Here is a 22,597-nt window from a genome sequence, read left to right on the forward strand (position 1 = left end):
CCCGCCCCTTTCCCCTGTCCCCCCACCCCGCCCCTCGGGCTGGCTCCCGGAGGCGGCGGCGGCCGGGCTTTGTGGCCCGCGTCCTTTCCAGCGCCGGCCACTCGGTGCCGGCTCCCGCTCTGTGAGGATCATACTAATTAGTCTCGGGCGTGCTGCAATGGTGAATCATTTGCCCGCCGAGCGAGCGGGAGAGGAGCAGCCCGGGGGCTCGGCCGGACTAGCCTGCCTGGGCCAGCGGCGAGCTCCCTCCCCGCCTCCTCCCGCCCTCCCGCCCCGGCTTCCTGGCCCGGGGTTCACTCGAGGTCTGGCTCCAAGGCCAAGGCCCTGCCCAGAGAGCCTCCTGGGGCAGAGGTTTCCCGGGAGGTGGGGGAGGGGAGCCGTGCTTGCCGGCACACCCACATCGGGCTGGCTCCGTCCCCGAGGCGCCCCTCCCCACTTTCCCGACCCCCTCCCCCTCCCCTCTCAGCCTCACTCTGAAAGTGACCCCTTTGCAGGCTTCCTCTGAGTTCCCAGAATTCAGAAAGAGGGCTTGAGAAAGGGAGGGGGGAGGAGGCTGCTGTCCCGGCCTCCTCTGCCAGTCTCAGAACCCAGAGGACAGCTGGGGACTTGGGGGTGCAGAGCTCAGGTGCTGGCCTGCCCCCCAGCAGCCCTGCAGGTTCGCTCCCGGGCTGGGGGAGGGGAGGTAGACCCCAGGAAGGCCTGGTGCTGGTGGGTATTGGGGTGCAGCCAGGAGCTGGGGGGCCCCCATGTACTAGAGGAGTGTGGGGCTGGGTGTGTTCAGAATGCCCTCGAGCTCTAGTGGGGTACAGGCCCCATGGCCTCCCTGAGGGGGGGCAGGGCTCCCCTGGCTCCCTCAGAATTCCTTCTGTCCAGAAAGGGAGCCCCTGGGGGCCAGGAGGAAGGGCAGTCCCCTGCCTGGGCTTCTCCTCCCCCCAGGGCTGACCTTCCTGCTCTCCCTTTCCCCTGGGGGGGGGGAATGCACCTCCAATTCTTTAAACCAAGCCCTGGTTGACCTTGCAGGGCCCTCACCCAACATGCCTGGCTTGGACTGGTTGGGGTGAGTCTGACTCCCCTGCCTTAGGGTAGAACTTGAGTATTTCTTTGAAAATGAGAGTTCTGATCCTTAGAGGGTTTGACCCCTTGAACCTACAGCTGAGAGGCCCCCTCTGCCCAGTCTGGAGGGAATGCCAGCAGTGATTCAACCACCAACATCTATTAAGCACCGACTGTGTGCTGGGCTCTAAAGTTAGCTCTGGTACAGAGCAAGAAGTAGAGGCTCCGTCTCCAAGAAATTGCCATTATGTGGGAGGCACAAAGACGGGCACAGACGGGTCCGAGAGAAAAGGTCATTTCCAAGGGCCTCTGGACGAAGCACTCGGGCATGCTGGTGCTTCGGGCTCCCTTGAAAGGAGACGGGGATTCTGGAAAGCTGGGGACGAGGGAGTGCGTTCCAGGCCCGGAGAGCAGGGTGGGCAAAGGCAGGGAGGTGGGAGACAAGGATTGTGAGAGAACTGGAGCTACAGGAGGAGGCTGATGCTACAGTGATGATCGTAGCCGACTTTGATGTGACAGTGCAGGCCAGGCAACGGGCTAAGGGCTCGCGTTTGATCCTCACAGACCTGGGACTGGGTGCGCTTGCTCCCTCCACCTTACAGAGGAGGAAAGCAAGGTAGAAGCAAAGGGGCCCACCCAGGGTCACACGAACCGTCGGTATCTGGGGCCAGATGAGCCCCCCCACTGCCCTGCCCGGCCGTAGTGTGTGTCTCACACTGAGACAAGAGGGGGCCACCGTCATTTACCAATGGGGGATGACAGGCTCACATCTGCACGTGGCAAAATCCCGTGGCAGCTTCCCGGAGAACCCTGAAGGGGCTGCAGGCAGCGGCATGGATGGGGGCGACGGGGGGGGCAGACCCGGGAAGTGCCATGCAGATGGGGGGACGGTGGGCAGACGGGGGATGGTGGGCAGACAGCCTGGGCCACGTGCTGGCTCAATGGGCCGCAAGGAAGGCAGACAGAATTGGGAAATCTGGTGATGGGAAGGACTGGTGCTCTTGACTAGAATGGGACATGCTGAGAACTCTGGGTAAACTGGACCGGGGGGATCATGAAGGAGGGGTTCGGATCTGGATATGCTGGGTTTCCGGCCCTTGTGGGACACCCAGTTGGAAGTGTCTCCCAGAGAGCTGGAGATGGGTGAAGGCAGTAAGAGACCGAGGACGGAGACGGGGTTAGGGGCCAGCCATGGAGAGGAGTCCGTGGTTTAGCTGCAAGAATGGGCCCCCAAACCTGGAAGCATTTTCAAAAGAAATGGGTTTGGTTATTAATTTAAGGAGAGAGCTGGAAGAAAGCGTGGCTCCTTTCAGAGTCTGTGCCTTCCCATTATGAGCATAAGGACATTTGCCTGCTTGGCCTCCCAGAGTCAGTGGCTAGTCTCCACAGAAGGTCACTTGGAACTGGACACAAAGCAAGCCCTGGGCAGACCCCAAGAAGCACCGGGTGGGATCCAAGCCTCCCCACAGGCATCTAAACTTCCACAAGGGTCTTTGAGGGCAGCCTCTACAGGAGGCTACAGTTAGCCTTTGGGTCTAGCCCCAGAAAACTAGGCTCAAACAGTATTAGTAAATAAAGATTGCCTGGAAACTAATGAGATCCCAGAGTATTCCGGGGACTACTGTGGTGTTTGGTTTTGACTTGGTGCAGTAATCATTAAAAGAATAATTCTGGAATGGAGTCAGTTTGATAGCTCAGGCTGAGGTGCGTGTCGTGGTGCTAGTCTGGCTGCTGTCCCAGGCAGCGCTTCCCAAGCCTGTCCATGACACGGAGCAGATCAGCCCATGTCCCCCTGTCCCCTCCGGAAGGAGGCAAATGTTCACCAAGAGCTTACTGTGTAATGGGCCCCGGGAGAGATAGATTCAAATACTTGTAGCTATTTCTGACTCTTTGTGGCTCCATTTGGAGGTTTCTTGGCAGAGATACCGGAGTGGTTTACGATTTCCTTCTCCAGAAACTGAGGCAGACAGTAGTTCAGTGACGTGTCCAGGGTCATACAGCCAGTAAGTGTCGGGCTGGATTTGAGCTCAGTTTGAGTCCGGTACTCTATCCCTGCACCACCCAGCTCCCTTAATTAAATTAAATTAAAATAAAATATTAGCAAGAAGAAAGGGTGAGGATTGGGAATAAGGTCCCAGTGCTGGGCATGTTTTGAAACCTGGGAAGTCAGGCGAGGACCTGGGGATGAAGACCGACTTACGGGGGTTCCTCCCCAGGAGGAGCTCTCCAAGGGGAGAAGAGGGCAGCATTAGGGGCAGGACGGCAAGGCCACACTGGTGGTCAGATGTTCCAGATGCTGGAGGGAATGGCTGCAATAATGGTTTTGACATCGGGGAAGTCAGGAGCAGAGAAGAAGGGAAGCACTTGGGCCTTCAGCAGCTATCCGTGAGACTTGTTGCCCTACACAAGTGCTGTTGGTCACTGGAGGCTCCAGAGGGAGCATCTGTGGGCTCCATCTGTCAGTCATCAGAGAGACTGTGGGTTGGCTGCACCCCACTCCTGTCTCTTAGTGTCTTATTGGCCACGGGCCTTCCCACTTGTTGAAGAGTGATTCAGGGAAGATAGTTTCCAGCGTCCATGGGGCCAGCCTTGCCAGGAGAGTCAGGAGGAACTAGGTTCAAAGTGTCTCTCCTAGAAGCCTGGCCAGCCCTTTCCCCGCTTTTCTGCCTCCCTCGCCTTCCTCCCCTTCAAGTTTTGCTCGATGATACAGCCACAAAGGCGTATGGCTGCTGCCGGTCCGGGCCACTTGCTCGACGCCCCTTCTGTCAGGAAACCGCAGAGAAGCGGCCAGGCTATTTCGGCCCCGGATTGTTAAGAAACAAAGGCAGAGAAGGTCTGGCTTGGCAAAGGTAGTCTTGGTATCCACATTCAATCGAGAACAGCTCATTACCATAAACAGCAGTCTCCATCGTTCTTTATACCTAAGGACAAAATGGCAGGCTTAGGAACCTGAGTGGAACTTGGGATGAGTCTTTTCATCTTTGAATATGTTAGAAAAAAATCTATCATTGTCACACGCCACCCCCCTTTCCTGGAACTGCTTTTTCTTTTTCTGCCTTCTCTCAGGAAATAAACTTGGCTTTTCCCAAACGTTGCCTGTAATGAAGTTAATTGTGTCTTTGGAAAGGGAGCTAATTCCTACCGCTCTGAGGCCTCTTCTTTTCTGTCACTGATTCTGGAGACCAGAACAATAGACTAAGATCACAGCCGATTCAGCTCTTAGCCACTGATCTATTGAGCAATTGCTTTCTTGGGCAAAGCTTGATCTTGACTGTAGGCATTTTGACTGTTACAAAAAATAGCTGGTAGGATGCTTGATCTAGTTCTATCTTTGTTACACTCATCCCTGTAATCTTGAGCAAGTCCTCTCTAGGTCTCAGTTTCTTCATCTCTAGAATGGAGAGATGGGTTTTAGTGACCTCTGTGATCCTTTCCAGTCCAAATGCGACTCTGGAGCCTGAGCAGGTGAGGATGGAGGAAGAGAGAAGGGTTGTCTTGGAATCTACTTCAAACTGGCTATTGAACACGACATTTGAGTTCTCTCACACTCTAGACTTTACGTCCATTTTAAAAGCTTGCCAACGATAACGTTGACTGAGGAAGCATTTCGTCAATGTTATTTGAATTGCCGGGGCAGAAACGAGCTGGGGGTCTGTGTTTTGCTTCGGAGAAGCGATGGCAGCATGACCGGGAGTCTCTAAAATAGATTTCTTCTCTCCATATTTCTGGATAATCAAAAGGGCTGATTATCCATGAGGTCCTCCAGAGAGTGTCCACTGTCTGGTCTGGACTTCTCTGGTCAATGCTTGGTTATCCTTGCATCTGTGTGGCTTGGCAATCTTCCTAAAACCCAGCCAGAGGATTCTCTGAGTATTAGAACTGGAAGGAGCCACAACAGCCCTACACCAAAGCAATCCCCCAAGCTCTTCCGGGAAACCTCCGAGGAAGCCACTTTCTGGAGCAGCGCCGTCCACTCTGGGGCAGCTCTGTTGGGAAACTCCGGTCATCCTGCCTCAGTCAGCCCCTCGGCAGTTTCTCTCCTCCCCCAATTCTCCTGATTCTTTCCTCAGAGCTACGCAGAAATAGCTGAACCCTTCCTCCACAAGGCAGCCTTTAAATATTTAGTGACAGCCTTACGTTCTCCACTCTCACCCCCCAGTCTTCTCTTCTGTGGATTAGCTGTTCCTAGTCACTTCAGTAAATCTTCCATGACACGGCTTCCTCCACTCCGTTCACCATCTTCTAAACCCTGTCCAGTTCATAAAGTCCTTCATCCAGTGTTGCACCCAGGGCCGGACCCAGTTCTCTAGAGGGGTCTGGTCTGGGCAGAGGACAGAGGGGTCATTGCCTCCTTAGTCTAAGCAAAAGCTCTCCCTGTGTCTCTAAACGCCAGGCACAGTGCAAAGATTTGGGAGTCTGAGAAGAAATAATGCCTCTTTCTTTCTTCTTGTCCCCAGGGAATCCTTCCAGGAGAGGTTGACAGATCAATAAGAATTAATTATCATTAAAAAAGCAGAGAGGGGAAATTTATCACAGATCTCTAATGAAATCAGCAGAACTGTAAAATGGATGTTTGACTGTGCCAGTAACATCCCTGCAGTCTCATCTTAGGGCACAGAGAGGGGAGGGAAGCATCCTGCCTCTTCTTTGCCAACTTGTCCTCAAGCACCTTGAGGGGCTCACGTTCCCTGTCCCCTCTCCCTCCCATCCCCTTCGGTCTGTTCCCATTAGGCCAATGAGACAGCTCTTGCACAGACGTGGCCCGATGTGGATTTGCACCCCAGTGTCTGGTCCCAAAGGCCGTTGAGTTCCCCGACCCAGCTCCGGTGGCTCCTCGGCCCTGGACAGCCCGTTGGCTCAGGCACCTCCCTCGAATCTGCCCGGGGCCTACTCAGCAGCGGCACTGGAGGCCCCAGAGCAGCAGCTTTTTCACCAGGTCCCAAGCAGCCTTTCCAAAGCCTTTGGCCCAGAGTTGGGCCTTCATGTCATGGCTGATTAAAATGCATCTGTGAGCAAATGAGAGTTAGTGTGCTGCCTTCCTGGAGTTTCAGCTGGGGGAGGGGGAGCTGTCCAGGGTGCTCTACTTCTTGGCTTTAACCTTTCTTGTTGGATTTGAAATCTATCTAGTGGAAAACACATTGAAGAGATTTTCTGCAAACAGCCTCTGAAGAAGGGGCAGCCCGTGCTGGGAGGCCAGGCTGAGCTCCTGGCAATCTCCTGGCCTTCCCTCTGGTGTTTATTCCCCAAATCAGTTTCTTTTCACAGCACCAAGAAACTGTATGAGAGAAAGAGAGACAGAAGGGGGGAGAGAGAGAGAGAGAGAGAGAGAGAGAGAGAGAGAGAGAGAGAGAGAGAGAGAGAGAAGAGAAGAGAAGAGAGAGAAGAGAGAGAGAAACAGAGACAGAGAGACAGTACCTCCATGGAGGCAGAGGGCCATGATGGTGCTTAAAGTCTATTAGTCACTGTCCCCAACCTCCTCCTGGAAATGTCATTTTCCAGTCAAGTGGAGAATTCAGAGCGAGCTCATCTCTGGAGCAGAGCTAAGTTGTGTCATGTGTAAGTAGTTATAAATGGGTTAATTAACACGCCCCGGGCAGCCGTGTTTTCCGCTGTCCGTATGTCTGTGCGCACATGCTCGATGTTGCCCGAGTTCAGCCCGGCCCCAGCATTCACGGGGCAGACCGGGAGGTGGCCTGGGACGGGCACTAGGTCTGTTTTGTGAGGAGAAGATGGCGGCCACAACCTCGGCCACGCCTCCACATTGGCTCCTCCTCATTAATGTCCATAGCCTTGGCCGGGACGAAGCGAGAGAGCCCGGAGTCTCACGTCAGTCGCCCTTCCTGGATGGAAAGCCCAGGCCGTCCCCCACTCTCCAAAAGCCAGGCAGGGCCCTTCCAGCAGCCATCTGAGCTCACAATGCCATGTGACCTTAAGCCAGTCTTTGTAACAGGATGAGAGACTTGGCAGAGCAGCTCCACCTCCGGTTCCCCAAACTACTGCATCCTTCCCAGCAAAGGCCCCGTCACCTCACAAGAACCGCCCCCCCCCATTCTGAATCATGGACTGACTACTTTCTGCATCTCCGCAGGGTCACCTGCATGTAGACTGGGGGAGGGGAGGCAGAGGGCACTGATCGGGATCCTGCCCAGGAGAAGATAGCCCAGCATCTCGGGACCTCTGTGGCTTTTCCCTAAAACTTGGGACATGAGTATTTCTGTCACATCCACAGAGCTGTCCTGCAGCCGTTTCCATGGGCTCCAGAGATCAGCTGGCAGGCTCTTGGGGCAAGCATTACGCTTGGAAGTTAGCAGCCACTGGAAATTGGGGTGGAATCGTTTAATAAAGTGATGGAGAAAATGTTAATCATGAAAATTGAGCTTAAAAGGGTGTGTCCATCTTTTCCTGGAGAGCTAGTTGTTAAATGTTACCACCATGCTCCTGCTGCTCTGCCACTACCTGGCTCCTGGAGAAAAGTACTGTGTGAGCCCAACAGAGCCTGCCCAGCACCCCCAGAGGTGTCAACAGGGCTGCAGCTGCTGCTTCCCCCAGCTCTCAGGGCACCAAGGTGGCCGCTTCTGCATGGTTTCCGAGGGTCCACACAGGGAGGGTGAAGATGAAAACCTTTCCCTTCCCGCGTCCTCTCCTGTCCCCTCCTCGCATCCCCTCCTGTCCTCTCCCAGTTAGACACCACTGGGCCGCTGGCCCTGTGTCCCGCCTCCGCTCTCCTCCAGGGGTTCATGGTGGTCTCGGAGCATCTCGAGGGCGCTGCTAGTGGGTCACAAAAGGCGCAGGCCAGCTGGAGGCTCCAGCCCAAAGGCCCGGGCTAATTTTGGCCCTTCAGCCCGTGCCCACTGAGATCCTCCTAGGAGGCTCTGCCACAGCCGAGGGAGTCCCTATACCCAGAAGTCACGGGCCTAGAAGAATCATTGCTGCACTCTCCCCTGTGCTTGCCCCTCCAGGGCATTCAGAACAGCCTAAGGCCTAGTGCTACCCTTGGCTTTACAGTCTACAGGGGATGATCCGAAGTCCCCTCCAGAACCTTTTGCACTCGCTGTGCTCCTGGCCCTGTGGAACTGGCTGCATCTTCCTGGAGGTCGCAGGCTTCACGGGATCATGGCTGTCTGTGGTGCTCTCAGCTCCTCCTTGTCCCACCATGGCGGGGGCCATGGTGCTGAGAGAACCGACCCTTGGGGCTGACCACCAGGGTGTCTCCCACCTTGGAACCGTTCCCTTTCAGCAGTCATCATGATCCATGGTTTCATGGGAAAAACAGGAAGACTGGGACTCCAGAACTGGTTTTGCCCAGCCAGAGTCCTTCCCTGTCCAAAGCCCGGCCAGCTCTCGGGCCGCTCCTCAGACGTCCTGGCCCAGGACAGCTGTCTGTCTGAGCATCACACTGGCGTGTCTGATGGGAGCTGAGCAGGGAGAACATCCCTAGCCCGGCCTCCTCCCTGACGGGGGGGTGGGGGTGGGGGGGCCGACCCCTGGGGCATACAGGCTGCGTTCTGTTCGTGCCAGGCTCCATGACTTTGGGCCCCCGGGTCCTGCTGCTGGAACTCAGTTCTCTCAGGGTGTTCCTCCATCTGCCACCGTCGGCTTGTGGGCAGGAATGGCACTGAGGCACCCCGGGACCGCTCTGGGCCGGCAGCAGAGATGGCAGCCCCGGCCCAGGGCCCTTCCTTTCCTGTCTCTGAGCCCCTTGTGCCGCGTCTCTTGCTCGTAGCTTACAGCAAAGTCAGGGAGGAGGAGGAAGGAGCCAAGGCCGAGGGGCTCATCGCTGGCGTCTTTGGGGGGCCGGTTCTAGTGAGTGACGAGCCCAGAGGCCGTGGTAAGAAGTGAGAACGGAAGAAATGGGGCAACAAGGACAGAGTTTTTCTTCTGGGAGTTTGCCCAAAAGGGTAGAGGAAGGAGGATAATGAGGGAGGGGACCGTGGGAAAGGCTGTAAGGAGGGGGCGGCTCAGCCTGGGCCAGGCAGGAGGGAAAGAGTTGGCAGCCAGGAAAGGGACGGGGAGAGAAAAGGAGAGTCCCCCAGAAGGGACCAGAGGGCCCAGGGGGGAGGGGGGATCCTACAAGGGGAAAGGCGGCCACAAGTGGGGATGGAGAAGAAATGGGGGTTCTACCCAACGCTTCTGCTTTCTCCATAACTTGGGAGTCCAGGACCTCGGCCCAAAGCGGAGAGGGAGGGGCTGGGGGGGACTTGGGCAGAGAAGGAAAGCTCCTGGAGAACTGGGAAAGGGACAGGGAGGGGGCGGCAGGGGCTCCAGCTCTGTCCCCACAGGCCCGGAGGGCGGTTCTGGAGCCCCGGGAGGACAGTCACCAAGAGGCGGCCAGGCAGGGCAGGGGGCACAGTGCTGAGCCTGGAGTCGGGAAGTCCTGGGTTCAAATCCAGCTGTGGGCTCTGGGTAAATCCCTAAGCTCCCTCCCCTCATTTCCCTCACCTGTCAAACAGAGGCGGAATAATTAACAGCCCACACCTGCCGCCTCAGGCTGCTGGGGGATCATGTGGGGCCTCAGCCAGGCCCGGGAGCCCAGAGCCACATAAGTGCTGGCGGGAGGATCCTACTCCTGGAAATCCGGGGGCTGGGGACCCCCCCCCAGGCCCGAGCCCTGCGGCCTCCTCTGCGCCGGCCACCTCTCCCGGGGCCGCCCCTCGGGCCTCGCCCACCGCTGCCCCCCCTGACTCCGGCCTGCGTGGGCAGGCTTGGGGAGGAGGGAGCAGAGAGGAAGGAGGGAGCAGAGAGGGAGGAGGGGGAAGAGGTGGAGGGGGGAGGGGGCGGCAGCCCCGCCGGCGCACCCTCAGGCGGCCTCTCTTCCGCCCCAGGATCTGAAGACGGTCCTTTCCCTGCCTGAGGCCCCAGGGGAGTTCCTGCACCCCGTGGTGTACGCCTGCACCGCAGTCATGCTCCTCTGCCTCTTCGCCTCCATCCTCACCTACATCGTGCACCACAGGTAAGATGGCGCCGCGGTCCCGGTCCGGCCTCTGGGCTCCGGCCCGCAGCTGTAGGCGCTTGCGGAAGCGCCCCTCCTTTCCATGGGGGGAGGGGGCTGCCAGGCGTTCTGAGGCTGCCAGCCTCAAGTGGGGATGGACTCCCTTTTTCTTGGCTGCCTCAGTTTCTATCTGCAAAGTGAAGAGTCTCTCCCCTAACTGATATTTTCCCCTTTTGACCACGCTCTTGGATGACCCCCCTCCCACCCCGGCCTGGTTGATACCAGTCTCCGGCAGAAGGAAGGAAGGCTCCGTTGCTGGAGCTCCGGTTCTGTGCCGGGCCCAGTGGGGGCAGCGCCCATTTCTCCGGCTCCCACCGCGCCCACGTAAGGGCCGGTGGTGTTAGAGATACTCGCTTATCTGGCCCTCCCCACACCTGGAAGGCGGAGTGATGTTTTACAGTGGAGGAAACTGAGGCAGGCGGGGGCGGGGCGGTGCTGCCGGGGCCCTGACCACCCGCCTCTCCCCCACAGCACCATCCGCATCAGCCGCAAGGGCTGGCACATGCTCCTCAACTTCTCCTTCCACACGGCCCTCACCTTTGCGGTCTTCGCGGGGGGCATCAATCGCACCCAGTACCCGATCGTCTGCCAGGCCGTAAGTACCGCCATTCTCTCCGCTTTTCCCTGGGGGGGGGGGTGTCCCTGTCTGCAGGGAGCTGTGCTGTGCCCCCCCCCAGGCTCCGGACCCCGACCCCCCCCAGCAACCACTGGGGGGGAGGGAGGGGGTCTGCCCTGGTGGAGGGGCAGGGGCAGAGCAGAACAGGGGGTTCCAGAGGCTGCAGAGGAGAAGCCGGCACCGGGGAGGGGGGGTGGGGGGGGTGAGGGGCGGCAGAGCCGGAACGATGGGGGCAGGAAGCAGGGGAGAGAAGGAGCTCTGGGCAGGGCAGTGGGGGATCTGCGGTCATTGACCACCCCAGCCCTGGGCCAGTCCACAGGCCTCCCGGCTCCCACCGGGGCTGCAGGGGCCACTCTGGGGGGAGGAGCCGGGCTCGGAGCTGGGAGAGGCCTGGCCTCCCAGCCCGGCCTAGGGCTCTGCCGGGTGCTTTTTAATCACGGAGGCGGCTGTGTGGGCAGTGGCTAGAGCACCAGACCTAGAGGCAGGAGGTCCCAAAATCTCACCCCGAGGCTTCCCAGCGGGATTAGCCACTTTGCTGGTTGCCTCGGTTTCCTCTTCTATAAAATGGGGGTTCGAGGAGTCCCTGTGTGCCCGGTTGCTGTGACAAGGTCTGTAAATGGGCCGGGATGGAAGTGCCCTCCCTCCTCACACAGGGATTCCCGTAGCCAAGTTTCCCCACAAATGGGAGGCGGCCCCTCCTGGGGCCTGGGAAGCAGTAAAATGGGCTGTTAGCTTTTTATCTGTCGGTGCTTGGCAGCAGCCAGCCTGGCAGCTCACAGGGCCCCCGGGAGACGGAGCTCTGCCCACAATGGCAGGCGGGGGGCGCTGGAGGAGGGGGGGTAGGGCTGGACCCCGGCTCCCCGAGAGAGCTCTGCAGGCTCACTGAGACTGGCGGAAAGGGGAGGGGTCTTGTGGGCGCTGCGGAATGAGCTGCACCCCCTTTGGGGATGGGGAGGACAGATCAAAGAAGCTCCAGTAAGAAGTGGTTTGGTTGGGGGTCTCCAGGGTCCCTTGGCTCCTTCCCTGCCTCAGGACTGCTTGGGAGGGGGGCCACAAGTCCCCTCGGCCCCACCCGCGGGCCTCCCCACCCTGGCTCTCAGGTGGAGCCTCCGGTGCTCACCCATGCCCCGCCTGGAAGAGCTACTTTCCCCCCCCCTCCCCTCCTTCCCCTTCTCCCCTCCCCCTCCCCCCAGGCCCTGTCAATCTCTTGCTGATCTCCAGCTCCCAGGAAGCTGACATAGATGATAGAAGGGGCCAGATAGTTGTTATGGCAACAGAGGGGCTAATTACAACTATTAGGGGACACAATAAACATCACCAGATGGTCATCATCAGCGCTCTCAGGGGAGCCAGCCTCGGTTCTCCTTCTGCTGCCCAGAGCCCCCCAAAGCTGGCCTGCGGGGACCCAAGCTCTGACTCGCCCACAGTCAAACTGTGCCTGGGCCTCGGCTCTCCCACGGGTGCCTGGGAAGCCCCCCAGGCTGCCCAGAGACATGAGGGGCCACTGCCCCCCAGAAGGACCCCACAGAGTGTCCCTTCCCTCCCCAAATTTGAGTGCCGGGGGCCCACCCTCGGCAGCTAATCCCTGCACCTCCTGGCCCCCCTCAGGCTGTTTCTGGAAGCTCACGGCCTCCCCCCCAGCCAAGAAACCAGAGCCAGGGGGGCCCAGGAGGCTGAGGCCCTTTGCTAAGTGACCTGGGGAGGGGTCTGAGGCTCCCTGTGGGCAAAGTTAAAGCACCTTGGGCAGGGCGTCTGAGGGCTGGGCTGGGGCCCACCCCCCACCCCCCACCGATGCTCCCCAACTCCAGCCGCCAGCCCTTGTCACCCAGAATGTCAGGCTGCCGCCTCCGAGGTTCCTTGATCTGGGGAACTGGCCGGGGTTCTGTGTGCAGGTTCCTAAGCAGCTAGTTCCACCCCATTCTGGCCTCCATGTAAGGAGGCCCTCTCCAGGTTCCTGCTCTATGGCTGGAGCAGTGTCTCAGGGCCTGCTCTCGGGCCCTCGAGACTTGGAGGAGAGCCGCAGACGGGGAGCTCACCCCCTAACCCTAACTCTGCCCCCTTCCCTCAGCATCAGGTCCTGTCAGTCTCTCCAGCTTTTCTGAAATCATCCTGATCATTTCTTACAGAACAATAATAGTCCATAACATTCACATCCCACAGCTTATTCAGCCATTCCCCAGTAATGGGCAGCCACTCGGTTTCCAGCTTCTGGCCACTACAAACAGGGCTGCCACAAACATTCTTGCACATGTGGGTCCCTTTCCCTTCTTTAATATCTCTTTGAGATATAAGCCCAGTAGACACTGCTGGGTCAAAAGGCATGCCCAGTTTTACAGCCCTTGGGGCAGAGTTCCTAATTTCCTTCCGAATGGCTGGATCATTTCCACCGACAATGTGTCAGTGCCCCGGTTTTCCCACATCTCCTCTAGTCATTATCTTCTTCTGTCATTTCAGCCAATCTAAGAGGTGGAGGTGGTATTCCTGAGTTGTTTTAATTTGCATTTCTCTCATGAATAGTGATTTTTGAGCATTTTTAATATGACTATAAACAGCCTTAATTTCACCATCTGAAAATTGTCGGGCCATATCCTTTGGCCATGTATCAGTTGGGGAATGACTTGTATTCTTATAAATTTGAGTCAGTTCTCTTTATATAAATAAGACCTTTATCAGAAACCCCGACTGTGAAAATGGTTTCCCAGCTTTCTGTTTTCCTTCTAAACTTGACTGCAGGTTTTGTTTGTGGAAAATTTTTTTAATTGAATATAATCAAAATCATCCATCTCTGTTTCTTGTTTAGTCATAAATTCCTCCTGTCTCCAAAGAGCTGACAGGTAAACTATTCCTTGATCTTCTGATTTTCTTATATATCACCCTTTCTGTCTAAATCATGAATCCATTTTGATCTTATGTTGGTATAGAGTGTGGGATGTTGGTCTAGGCCCAGTTTCCGTCATATTATTTTCCAGTTGTCAATAATGAGTTCTCATCTCAAATGCAGGAGTCTCAGGGTTTATCGAACAATAGATTACTATAATCGTTAAATACTGTGGCTTGGGTACCAAACCTATTCCACTGATCCGCCACTCTGGATCTGGTACTACTAGGGCAACTTCTTTTGAATTTTCCCCCATTAATTCCATTGACATCCTTTACCTTTTCTGCTTTTCAGGTGAATTTTGTAAGCATTTTTTTCTAGCTCTATAAAATAATTTTGCCGGTTTGATGGGTATCGTACTGAATAAGAAAATTAAGTAGAATTGCCATTATCATTGTACTAATTCAGCCTGCCCATAAGCAATTGATATTTTTACATATATTTAGATCTAACTTTATTTGTGTGAAGTGTTTTGTAATTGTTTTCATATAGTTCCTGGGTTTGTCTTGGCGGGTAGACTCCCAATTATTTCATACTGTCTATAGTTATTTTGAATGGGATTTCTCTTTCTATCTCTTGGGATCTGGGCTTCATTAGTAACATGTGGAAATGCTGATGATTTGTGTGGGTTTATTTTATATTTTGCAACTTTGCTAAAATTGTTGTTTTAAGTAGTTTTTTAGTCTATTCTGTAGGATTCTCTAAATATGCCATCATATCATCTACGAAGAAGAATAGCTTGGTTTCCCTCATTACCTACTCTAATTCCTTCAATTTCCATTTCTTCTCTTATTGCCAAAACTAACATTTCTAGTGTAATATCGAATAATAGTGGTGACAATGAGTATCCTTGTTTCACCTCTGATCTTATTGGGAATGTGTCTAACTTCTCCCCATTACAAATGATGCTTGCTGATATTTCTACACAGATGCTGCTTATCATTTTAAGGCAAATTCCATTTATTCCTATGTTTTTAGTGTTTTTAATAGGAACATGTGGAAAGCTTTTGGGGCATCTATTGAGATAATACAGTTTCTGTTAGTTGTCTTATTGATATGGTCAATTATGCTGATAATTTTCCTGATATTGAACCAGGAATGCAGATTCCTGGTATAAATCCCCCTTGGTCATAGTGTATTATCCTGGTAACAAATTGCTGTAACCACTTTGCTAATGTATTATTTAGAATTTTGGCATCAATATTTATTAGGGAAATTGGTTTATAATTTTCTTTGTTTTGGCTCTTCCTGGTTTAAGTATCAGCACCAAATCTGCATCATGAAAGAAATTTGGTAGGACTCCTTCTTCTATTTTTTGAATATTGGAATTAATTGTTCTTTAAATATTTGGTAGAATTCACTTGTAAATCTCTCTAGCCCTTGGAATTTTTTTTCTTAGGAAGTTCATTTATAGCTTGTTCAATTTCTTTTTCTACAATCAGGTTATTTATGTATTTTTCCTCTTCTCTTAATCTGGGAAATTTATATTTTTGCAAATACTAATCCATTTCAATTAGATTGTCTGATTTATTGGCATATAGTTGGGGATGATAGCTCCTAATTATTGCCTTTATTTAATTATTGTTATTCTCTTGGTTGAAATTCTTGATTGTTTCTATGATTTGTGGTTTGATCCACTCATTCTTTAGGATTATATTATTTAGTTTACAATTAATTTTTGGCCCATTTTTCCATATCCCTTTAATACATATAATTTTTATTGTATCATGATCTGAAAGCATGCATTTAATATTTCTGCCTTTCTGCATTTGATTGTGAAGGTTTGCGTCCCACTATATAATTAATTTTTATGCAGATGCCATGTACCATTGAGAAAAAGGTATATTTCCAACTATTCCTATTTTATATTCTCCAGAAATGTATCATCTCTAACTTAGCTAAAATTTGATTTACTTCCTTAATGCCTTGTTTATTTTGTGGTTAGATTTCTCTAGTTTGGAGCGGTGGAGGTTAAGATCCCCCATTAGTATAGTCTTGCTGTTTTTTTCTTCATGTTACTTAACTTCTTCTCTAAGAATTTGGATGCTATACCACTTGGTGCAAATGTGTTTGGTACTGATTTTACTTTGTTGTCTATGGTAACTTTTAGTAAAATGTAATTTCCTTTAATCTCTTTTAGTTAGATTTATTTTTGCTTTTGCTTTGTCTGAGGTCAAGATTGCAAACCCTGCTTTTTTTTTTTTTCACTTCAACTGAAGCAGAATAGATTCTGCTCCAGCCTTTTACCTTTACTCTGTGTGTATCTCTCCGCTTCAGATGTATTTCTTGTAAACAACATGTTGTAGGATTCTGGCTTCCAATTAACTCTGCTATCCACTTCTGTTTTATGTGAGAGTTTATCCCATTGACACACACAGTTATAATGACTGTGTTTGCTTTCATCCTATTTTCTCCTATTTATACTGTTCTCTCTACTTTCACCCTTTCCCTGTTTAAGTGTTTTGCTTCTGACCCCCACTTCCCTCAGTCTGTTCTTCCTTCTATTAGCCTCCCCCTTTTCTTTCCCTTTTCTCCCACTTCCCTAAAGAGTCAGATAAATTTCTATAAAGAATTCAATGTGTATATTATTCTCTGTTTGAGCCAAATTTGATGAGACTAAGGCTCAAACAATGCTCATCCCTCTCCCTTCTTTCCTTTTATTGTAATATGTCTTTTGTGCTTCTTCATGCAATGTAATTCATACCATTTTTACCTCCCCTTTCCTCTTCTTCCAACACAATCCTTTTTCACCCCTAATTTCTCTTTTAAACCATCACATCAAAATCAACTTATGCTCATATTCTTTGACTATCCATATCCCCTCCAATTACCTCCATAAAGATACAATTCTTAAGAGTTACAAGTATCATCTTCATATCGGAGAAGTAAACAGTTTAACTCTGAAATAACATTTTTTCTTTCCTGTTTATTTTTTATGCTTCTCTTGAATCTTTTATTTAAAGATCATATTTTCTGTTCAGTTCTGGTTTTTTCATCAAAAATTATTGAAAACCCTCTATTTCATTGATGTTCATCTTTTCAGCTTAAAGGTTATGCTCAGTTTTGCTAGGTAGTTGATTGTTGTAAATCAAGGTTTAAAAAAAAACAAAACCTCCTTTGCCTCCCAGAATATTATATGTGGAAACTGCCAGGTCTTAGGTAAATCCTCACTGTTGTTCCTTGATGTTTGAATTGTTTCTTTCTGGCTGCTTGCAGCATCATGGTATTTTCTCCTTGACCTGATAATTCTGGAATTTAGCAACAACATTCCTTGAGGTTTTCATTTTGGAATCTCTTTTAGGATGTGATCAATAGATTCTTTCAATGATCATTTGACCCTCTGGTTCGGCTTTCAGCAGTCCAGTAATGCTTAAATTATCTCTCTTGGACCTGTTTTCTAGGTTGGTTGTTTTTCCAATGAGGTATTTTATACCTACTTTTGTTTTTGTTTTTGTTTGATTCTTTAACTTTTTAAACTCCTTTTCTCTTTGGCCAATTCTCCGTTTAAAGGAGTTGATTTTTTTCAGTGAAAATTTTTCTCCATTTGGCCAAATCTTCTTGTAAGGCATTGTTTTCATCAATATATTTTTTTTTTCATTTTGCCAAACTTATATTTTAAGGAGTTGGTTTCTTCAATCAGTTTTTGTGCTTCCTTTTCTAAGCTGTTGACTTTCTTTTCATAATTCTCCTGCATAACTCTCATTTCTTTCCCAATTGGTTTTCAACCTCTCTTACTTTAATATATGGCAATACAATTATTAATTGTATATAAAAAATAACAATATATTAAAATCTGGTTTTTGAGCTCTTCCAAGAGAACCTTTTGAGCTTGAGACCAATATGTAGGCATTTTGCCTTTGCTGTCCTATTCTCTGTTTGTGTTCTTCCCTGTCGCCGTAGCAGCTCTATATGGTCAGGGCACTTGTTGCTTTTTGGCTCATTTGTAAGGTTGAGCTCCACTCCTAGGCAGGGGGGGCTCCCAAGAGTGCTTCTTTTGCAGGCGGTCAGGGACCTCTCACTGGCGTCTGTGCCAGGGCCAGATTTGAATTTCCTACCGCTGGGTTGGCCTGGCCCAGTTGGGGCACACAGTTTGCTGTCTGCCCTGGGGCTGGGAGCCTCACCGCAGGCCTGCAGAACCTCCCGCTGGGTTCCTGGCACAACTAAGGGCCTCCTGCTGGGTTCCTGGCTCAGCGCTGGCTCTTTTTACCTAAATGAGACAGGCCTCTGCTCCAGACTGTCTACGTCATCTTGACTTGGGGGAGTGTTTCCCCCCGGTTTTTATGGATTCTGTCCCTTTGGAATCCGTTTAGCATTACTTATGAAGGAAGTTGGGACATGTCCTGGCTTCTCTCTGCCATCATCTCTGCCAAGTAACCCCAGGGTTGCTTTCTTAAGGACCAAACCTTAAACCCGTGCCCCTCTGGGTCCCACTGACTGACCAACAACGGTCCTGGCAGTGCCCCCTGGTCACTGGCTCAGAGTGACTAGGGATGGCGGTAGTTCCCGTCCTGGCCAGAGAGCCAGGGGGCCTCCCCCTCCTCCATTTGTGTCTTGATTAGGTAAAGGGGGCGGGCATTCATTTCTTACCTCACCTTTCTCAGGGGTCAAACTGATCCCTGAGAGGAAGGTTGGTATACAAGTCAAGGCCTCGGGGCCCTCTGCAGTCAAGCTGGTCTGTCTCCAGCCACTGGGCCCAGAGGGAGAGCGGGTGGGGAGATGGCACAGCAACCCCCCCCCCGATCCAGCTCCCTGCACGCCCTGGCGTCACCTCCTTGCTGCCACGGGGAGAAGGAAGGACACACAAGAGCCCTTTTGTCTGCTGTGAGATGGGAGGGTCTCTGACCTTCTCGTTCTGTGGTCTGTCCTTGGAGCTGTTCCAGTGTGGAGAGGCTGGCCCCATGGGCAGGAGCTACCCTCCTGGAAGCTCTTAAGTAACTTTGGCTATTGTAGGTGGGCACCCAGTAGAGTGGGTGATGCTCGAGTCTGTCCCATCTCTAAGCCCAGGACTCGCTAAAACACCCTCCGGACTTCTGTCCATCACCTCTAGAGAAGGGAAGAGAGCAGAGCCCCAAGTGGCCATGTGGGCCCAGGGGGGAGGGGGGAGCTCTTCCTCCCGTGATGGGAACTTAGGGGAACCTCACCCCAACCACAAGAAAGGCAGCACCCAGGAGCCACCCTCCCTGGGCACCCATAGCACCCACACAGTGCCCACATACCCACAGTGCCCTCCAATATCTGCACATGGCATCTGCACGGTGCCCATGGGACCTACCTGGCACCCACTGTGTGGGTGCACCCACAAGGAACCCACATGATACTCACATAGAGCACACAGTGCCCATATGACACCCACAGGGCTCACATGGTGCCTACACAGGGCCCATAGAATGCCGCCTCTGACCATACTCACATATAGGACAGAGAAAGTACAGCTGTCCGTGGTTCTGAGGGGCTCCTGGTGCTCCCCACGCACACGATATCCTCCCCAAGTGCTCCCATGGAGGGCGCACCAATGGTTTGCACAGCCTCATCTTCCCAGGTGTGAGGCTTCTGCCTCTCCCCTCCTTGTCCTGGGCTCTTCTTCCAACACATTTCAGCATTTTCCCCTTCAAAGGTCCAAAGGACCAGGCCGGTACTGAGCCAGCCCGAAGCCCTGCTGTCCCCTTCCCTAAAGGTCCCAGATGTTGTCTGGGACCCAGGGCTGCAGGAGAAAGGAAGGTCCCATGAGGGGCAGGATCCAGGTGGGGGGGACCTGGTGTCCCTCCCTGGTGGGAACAGAAGGTGGGCACCAGTGCCCTGGTGAGGAGAGGGGGTGGGCGCCAGTGCCCTGGTGAGGAGAGGTGTGGGTGCCAGTGCCCTGGTGAGGAGAGGGGGTCCCCTTGGAGACGGCATCTTCTGGGTGGGCTTTGGCTCCCAGGGCCCTGGAAAGGCGGCCGGCACTGACCTTGACCCTCCTCCCCCAGGTTGGCATCACGCTCCATTACTCCACCCTGTCCACGATGCTTTGGATCGGTGTCACGGCCAGAAACATCTACAAGCAGGTGACGAAGAAGGCTCCCCAGGGACCGGGGGGCGAGCAGCCACCATACCCCAAGCAGCCACTGCTCAGGTAGGAACCATCTGCGTCTGTCTGTGGGGGGCACGGGGCCCCCGGGCAGAGGCTCGGGGCCTTTGGGGACCACGTCAGAGCAGCTCTGGGGCCAGGCAGGAAGGCTGCTGCTCCTCCCGGGGTCTGGATTCCCCGAGGGCTCCTGGAGTCTGGTCTCCCCGAGTGGGTCTGCACCGTCTGGTTGCCGTGTTCAGGGACCTCTGGTTCTGCTCACTTCTGCATCAGCTCCTGGAAGTCTCTCTGGGCGGCTCCAAAATTGGGCCCACCTGACAGTGTTCCCCCACAAATGCCTTGGCTTCCTTGCCCCCCCCCCGGCTTGGTGGGCGGCCACCCGGGTCCCACTTGGGGCCGCCCCAGAACGGGGCTGCCACAAACTCCTTTGTGTCCCTTCATGATCCCTGGGCCCAGGCCCCAGAGCAGCCCTGCTGGGCCAGAGACTTGGCCCGGTTCTATCCTCCAGAATGGCTGGGTGGGTCCCCAGTGCATCAGTGTCCCCCAACATGTCCCCCCTTTCTCCTGACATCTGTGCCAGCCTGAAGGATGAGCGGCGCTCCCTCGGAGTTGTGTGAATCGGCATTTCTCTAATCAATAGTGATTTGGAGCCTTTTGCAGGATTTCTCCGTCTGAAAACTGGCCGGGCTCATTTTAGGATCGGGGGGGATGCCCGGGCAGCGGCAGGCCCCGAGTGTCCCCCCGGGAGGGAGGGGTGCTGGCACCGCAGAGTTCCGTGGCTCGGGATGCCGGCTCCTGGCTGGGAGAGATGAGGAACCCCACTGTCCCCCTCCCAGCTGTGTCGGAGGGAGCTGCCCCAAGGGGGGAGGTCTCCGTTCCTGCCTACTTGGCCCCGGCCCCCAGAGGTCTCCACAGGGCAGGGGTGGATCTGCCTGTGGCTGGGGATGCTCGGGCCCAGGGTGGGGGAGCAGCTTGTGGCTGAGGAGCCTTCTCTCAGCACTGCCCAGTCTCTTGGGCCGCAGTCAGAAAGTGCCCGTCTTGGGTCTCCCCCAGCGCTGGAAGGTCCCTTATCTGATAAGGAGAAGGTGCCTGGGCCAGCCTGAGGCCCGACAAAAGCCGCAGAGCAAATGACGCCGTCCTCAGGCTTGGGGTCCGGGGGGAGATAAGGGCCCAGGGCCAGGCCGGGCCTTTCCCCAGAAATTCAGGGAAGTTCCTCCCCCGGGGCCAGGCAGAAGTCTAAGGGGAAACAGGAGGGGGAGGCCCCTCCGAGGATGGGCCTGCTGCTCCTGGCTGACAGCCAGCTCCCCCTGGCCTAAGGCCCCCCAGTGCCCAGAGCTCTCTCCTCCCTCTCTGGGGCCTCCTTGGCCAAGTCCTGGAGCCTTTAGTCTGGCCCTACCTACCTTTGCCGCCATGTGCGTGTGACCCTTCCCCAAGCCTCCTCCCAAACTGGGGAGTCTGTGCTCCCCGAGAGCCGCCCCGCCCTCTGTGCTTTTCTGGTGATTTTCAGGGAGGAGCGGGATGAGGCGATGGATGGCGCCTGGGTCCTGGTCCCAGGTCTTCTCCCAGTGTGAACCGGACCAAGCCTTTGGCCCCCCGGGCCTGCCTGAGGCTCCTCGAGGACTGAGCTCCCCATCACAGACCCGCCCCCTCAGGGGAACCTGCCGCCCCCTCAGCCTTCCCTCCTGCACAGGAGCGAGCTCCCTCCTCCCCCAGAAAGTCCTTCCTGATCCCACGTTGGTCCCTCCTGCCTCTAGCTGGTCCATCTACCATTGCGGGGGGTGGGGGGGGAGCTGCCCTCGGCCCTTCTTTGTGCCCCTAGCAGGGTCCGGCCCAGAGCGAGAGCTTCCTGAACGTTCTCTGACTGACCCATGAGCACGGCTCTGAGCCTGCACATTACAGCCGGGCCGTGGGTGTCTCGTCCCCCGGAAGCCTGGGAACCTGTGAGGGCAGAGCTCCCCCCCCCAGGCCAAGGCTTTGTGTCCCCAGTGAGTGAATCCCCGCAGAGAGGGCGGCCCCTGGCACGTGGCAGACCAGAAGCTCATGTGGCAACAGCCATGTGGCCTGAGCAGCTCGTGGGAGGGCCGGGGAGGGAGCAGACAGCTGCTCTGCGTCCCACACCAGAGTCCCCCGCTTCCCCAGCCAGGGGCAGCCGGCCCGGGAGGAGAGGATTCCCCCAGAGGGAGGAGCAAGTGCGCTCCCGTGCCCGCGCTCAGAGCCAGTCCCTCGGGGGCCTGCCCGGGACCTCCCCTGGGGTCAGCGCCTCTGGGGCCTCCTCAGAGAAGGCAGCGGTCGAGTGAGAGCCTAAAAGACAGAGATGGCCCCGTCCTGGGAGGCTGGGCATGGGAGCGCCCAGCGTCCGGGGCCTCGGAAGTGGGTTAGGGGGTGGCGTGAGCAGAAAAGTCCGTCTGTCCCTCTGAAGCTCAGCCAAGGCTCATGTCTCAGCCATCCCTCAGATGGGAAGCACGTGGGTGGGCCACCGCCCCCTGTGATTTTGTGGTTCTCCTCTGTCTCCTCCTTTCTCTCCTTTCCCTCTTCATCCTGTCTCTTTATCTTTCTCTGTGTGTATCTCTGTTTCTCTATATCTGCCTCTGCCTCTCTTGTGTCTCTGCTTGTTTCCCTCTCTCTCCCTTTCTCTGTCTTCCTCTCTCTGTGTCTCTTTCTCTGTCTCTTTATCTCTGCGTATCTCTCTCTCTGTCTCTTTCTGTTTCTCCATGTCTGCCTTTGAGTCTCTCTGTATTTCTCTCTTTCTCCATCTTTCCCCTCATCTCTTTTTCTCCCTTTCTTCCCCCCCCCCCGGTCCCCCTGCTCCTGAATCCCCCACAAGCGAGCCTGCCCCGCTGTGTCTCAGTATTTTGGGGCTTCCGAGGGGCCGTCACTGGCATCGCAGGACAACGATGAACCGTCCTTCCACCATCCGAGAGCCTAGTCCTCGGCTCCCGAGCGCGGCTCCTCCCCCAAGCCCAGCCTCAGCCCCAGGCTCCGGCAGGGGAGATGGTCTGT

At 54.3% G+C, this 22,597-nt stretch overlaps 1 protein-coding gene across 3 annotated transcripts in view; it reads left to right on the forward strand.

Moving 5' to 3' along the window:
- Window positions 1-22,597, forward strand: part of ADGRA1 (adhesion G protein-coupled receptor A1) — a 196,831-nt gene that overhangs the window by 141,635 nt on the left and 32,599 nt on the right. For 2 of the 3 annotated variants that reach the window (XM_031957074.1, XM_031957075.1), the window contains 3 exons: window positions 9,876-10,003; window positions 10,514-10,637; window positions 19,500-19,645. In XM_031957074.1, the coding sequence (XP_031812934.1) occupies window positions 9,876-10,003; window positions 10,514-10,637; window positions 19,500-19,645 (398 nt within the window). The remainder of the gene's footprint in view (window positions 1-9,875; window positions 10,004-10,513; window positions 10,638-19,499; window positions 19,646-22,597) is intronic. The other variant, XM_031957076.1, reaches the window with a different exon arrangement.

This window comes from Sarcophilus harrisii, chromosome 2 (assembly GCF_902635505.1).
Source record: "Sarcophilus harrisii chromosome 2, mSarHar1.11, whole genome shotgun sequence".
Lineage (NCBI taxonomy): Eukaryota > Metazoa > Chordata > Mammalia > Dasyuromorphia > Dasyuridae > Sarcophilus > Sarcophilus harrisii.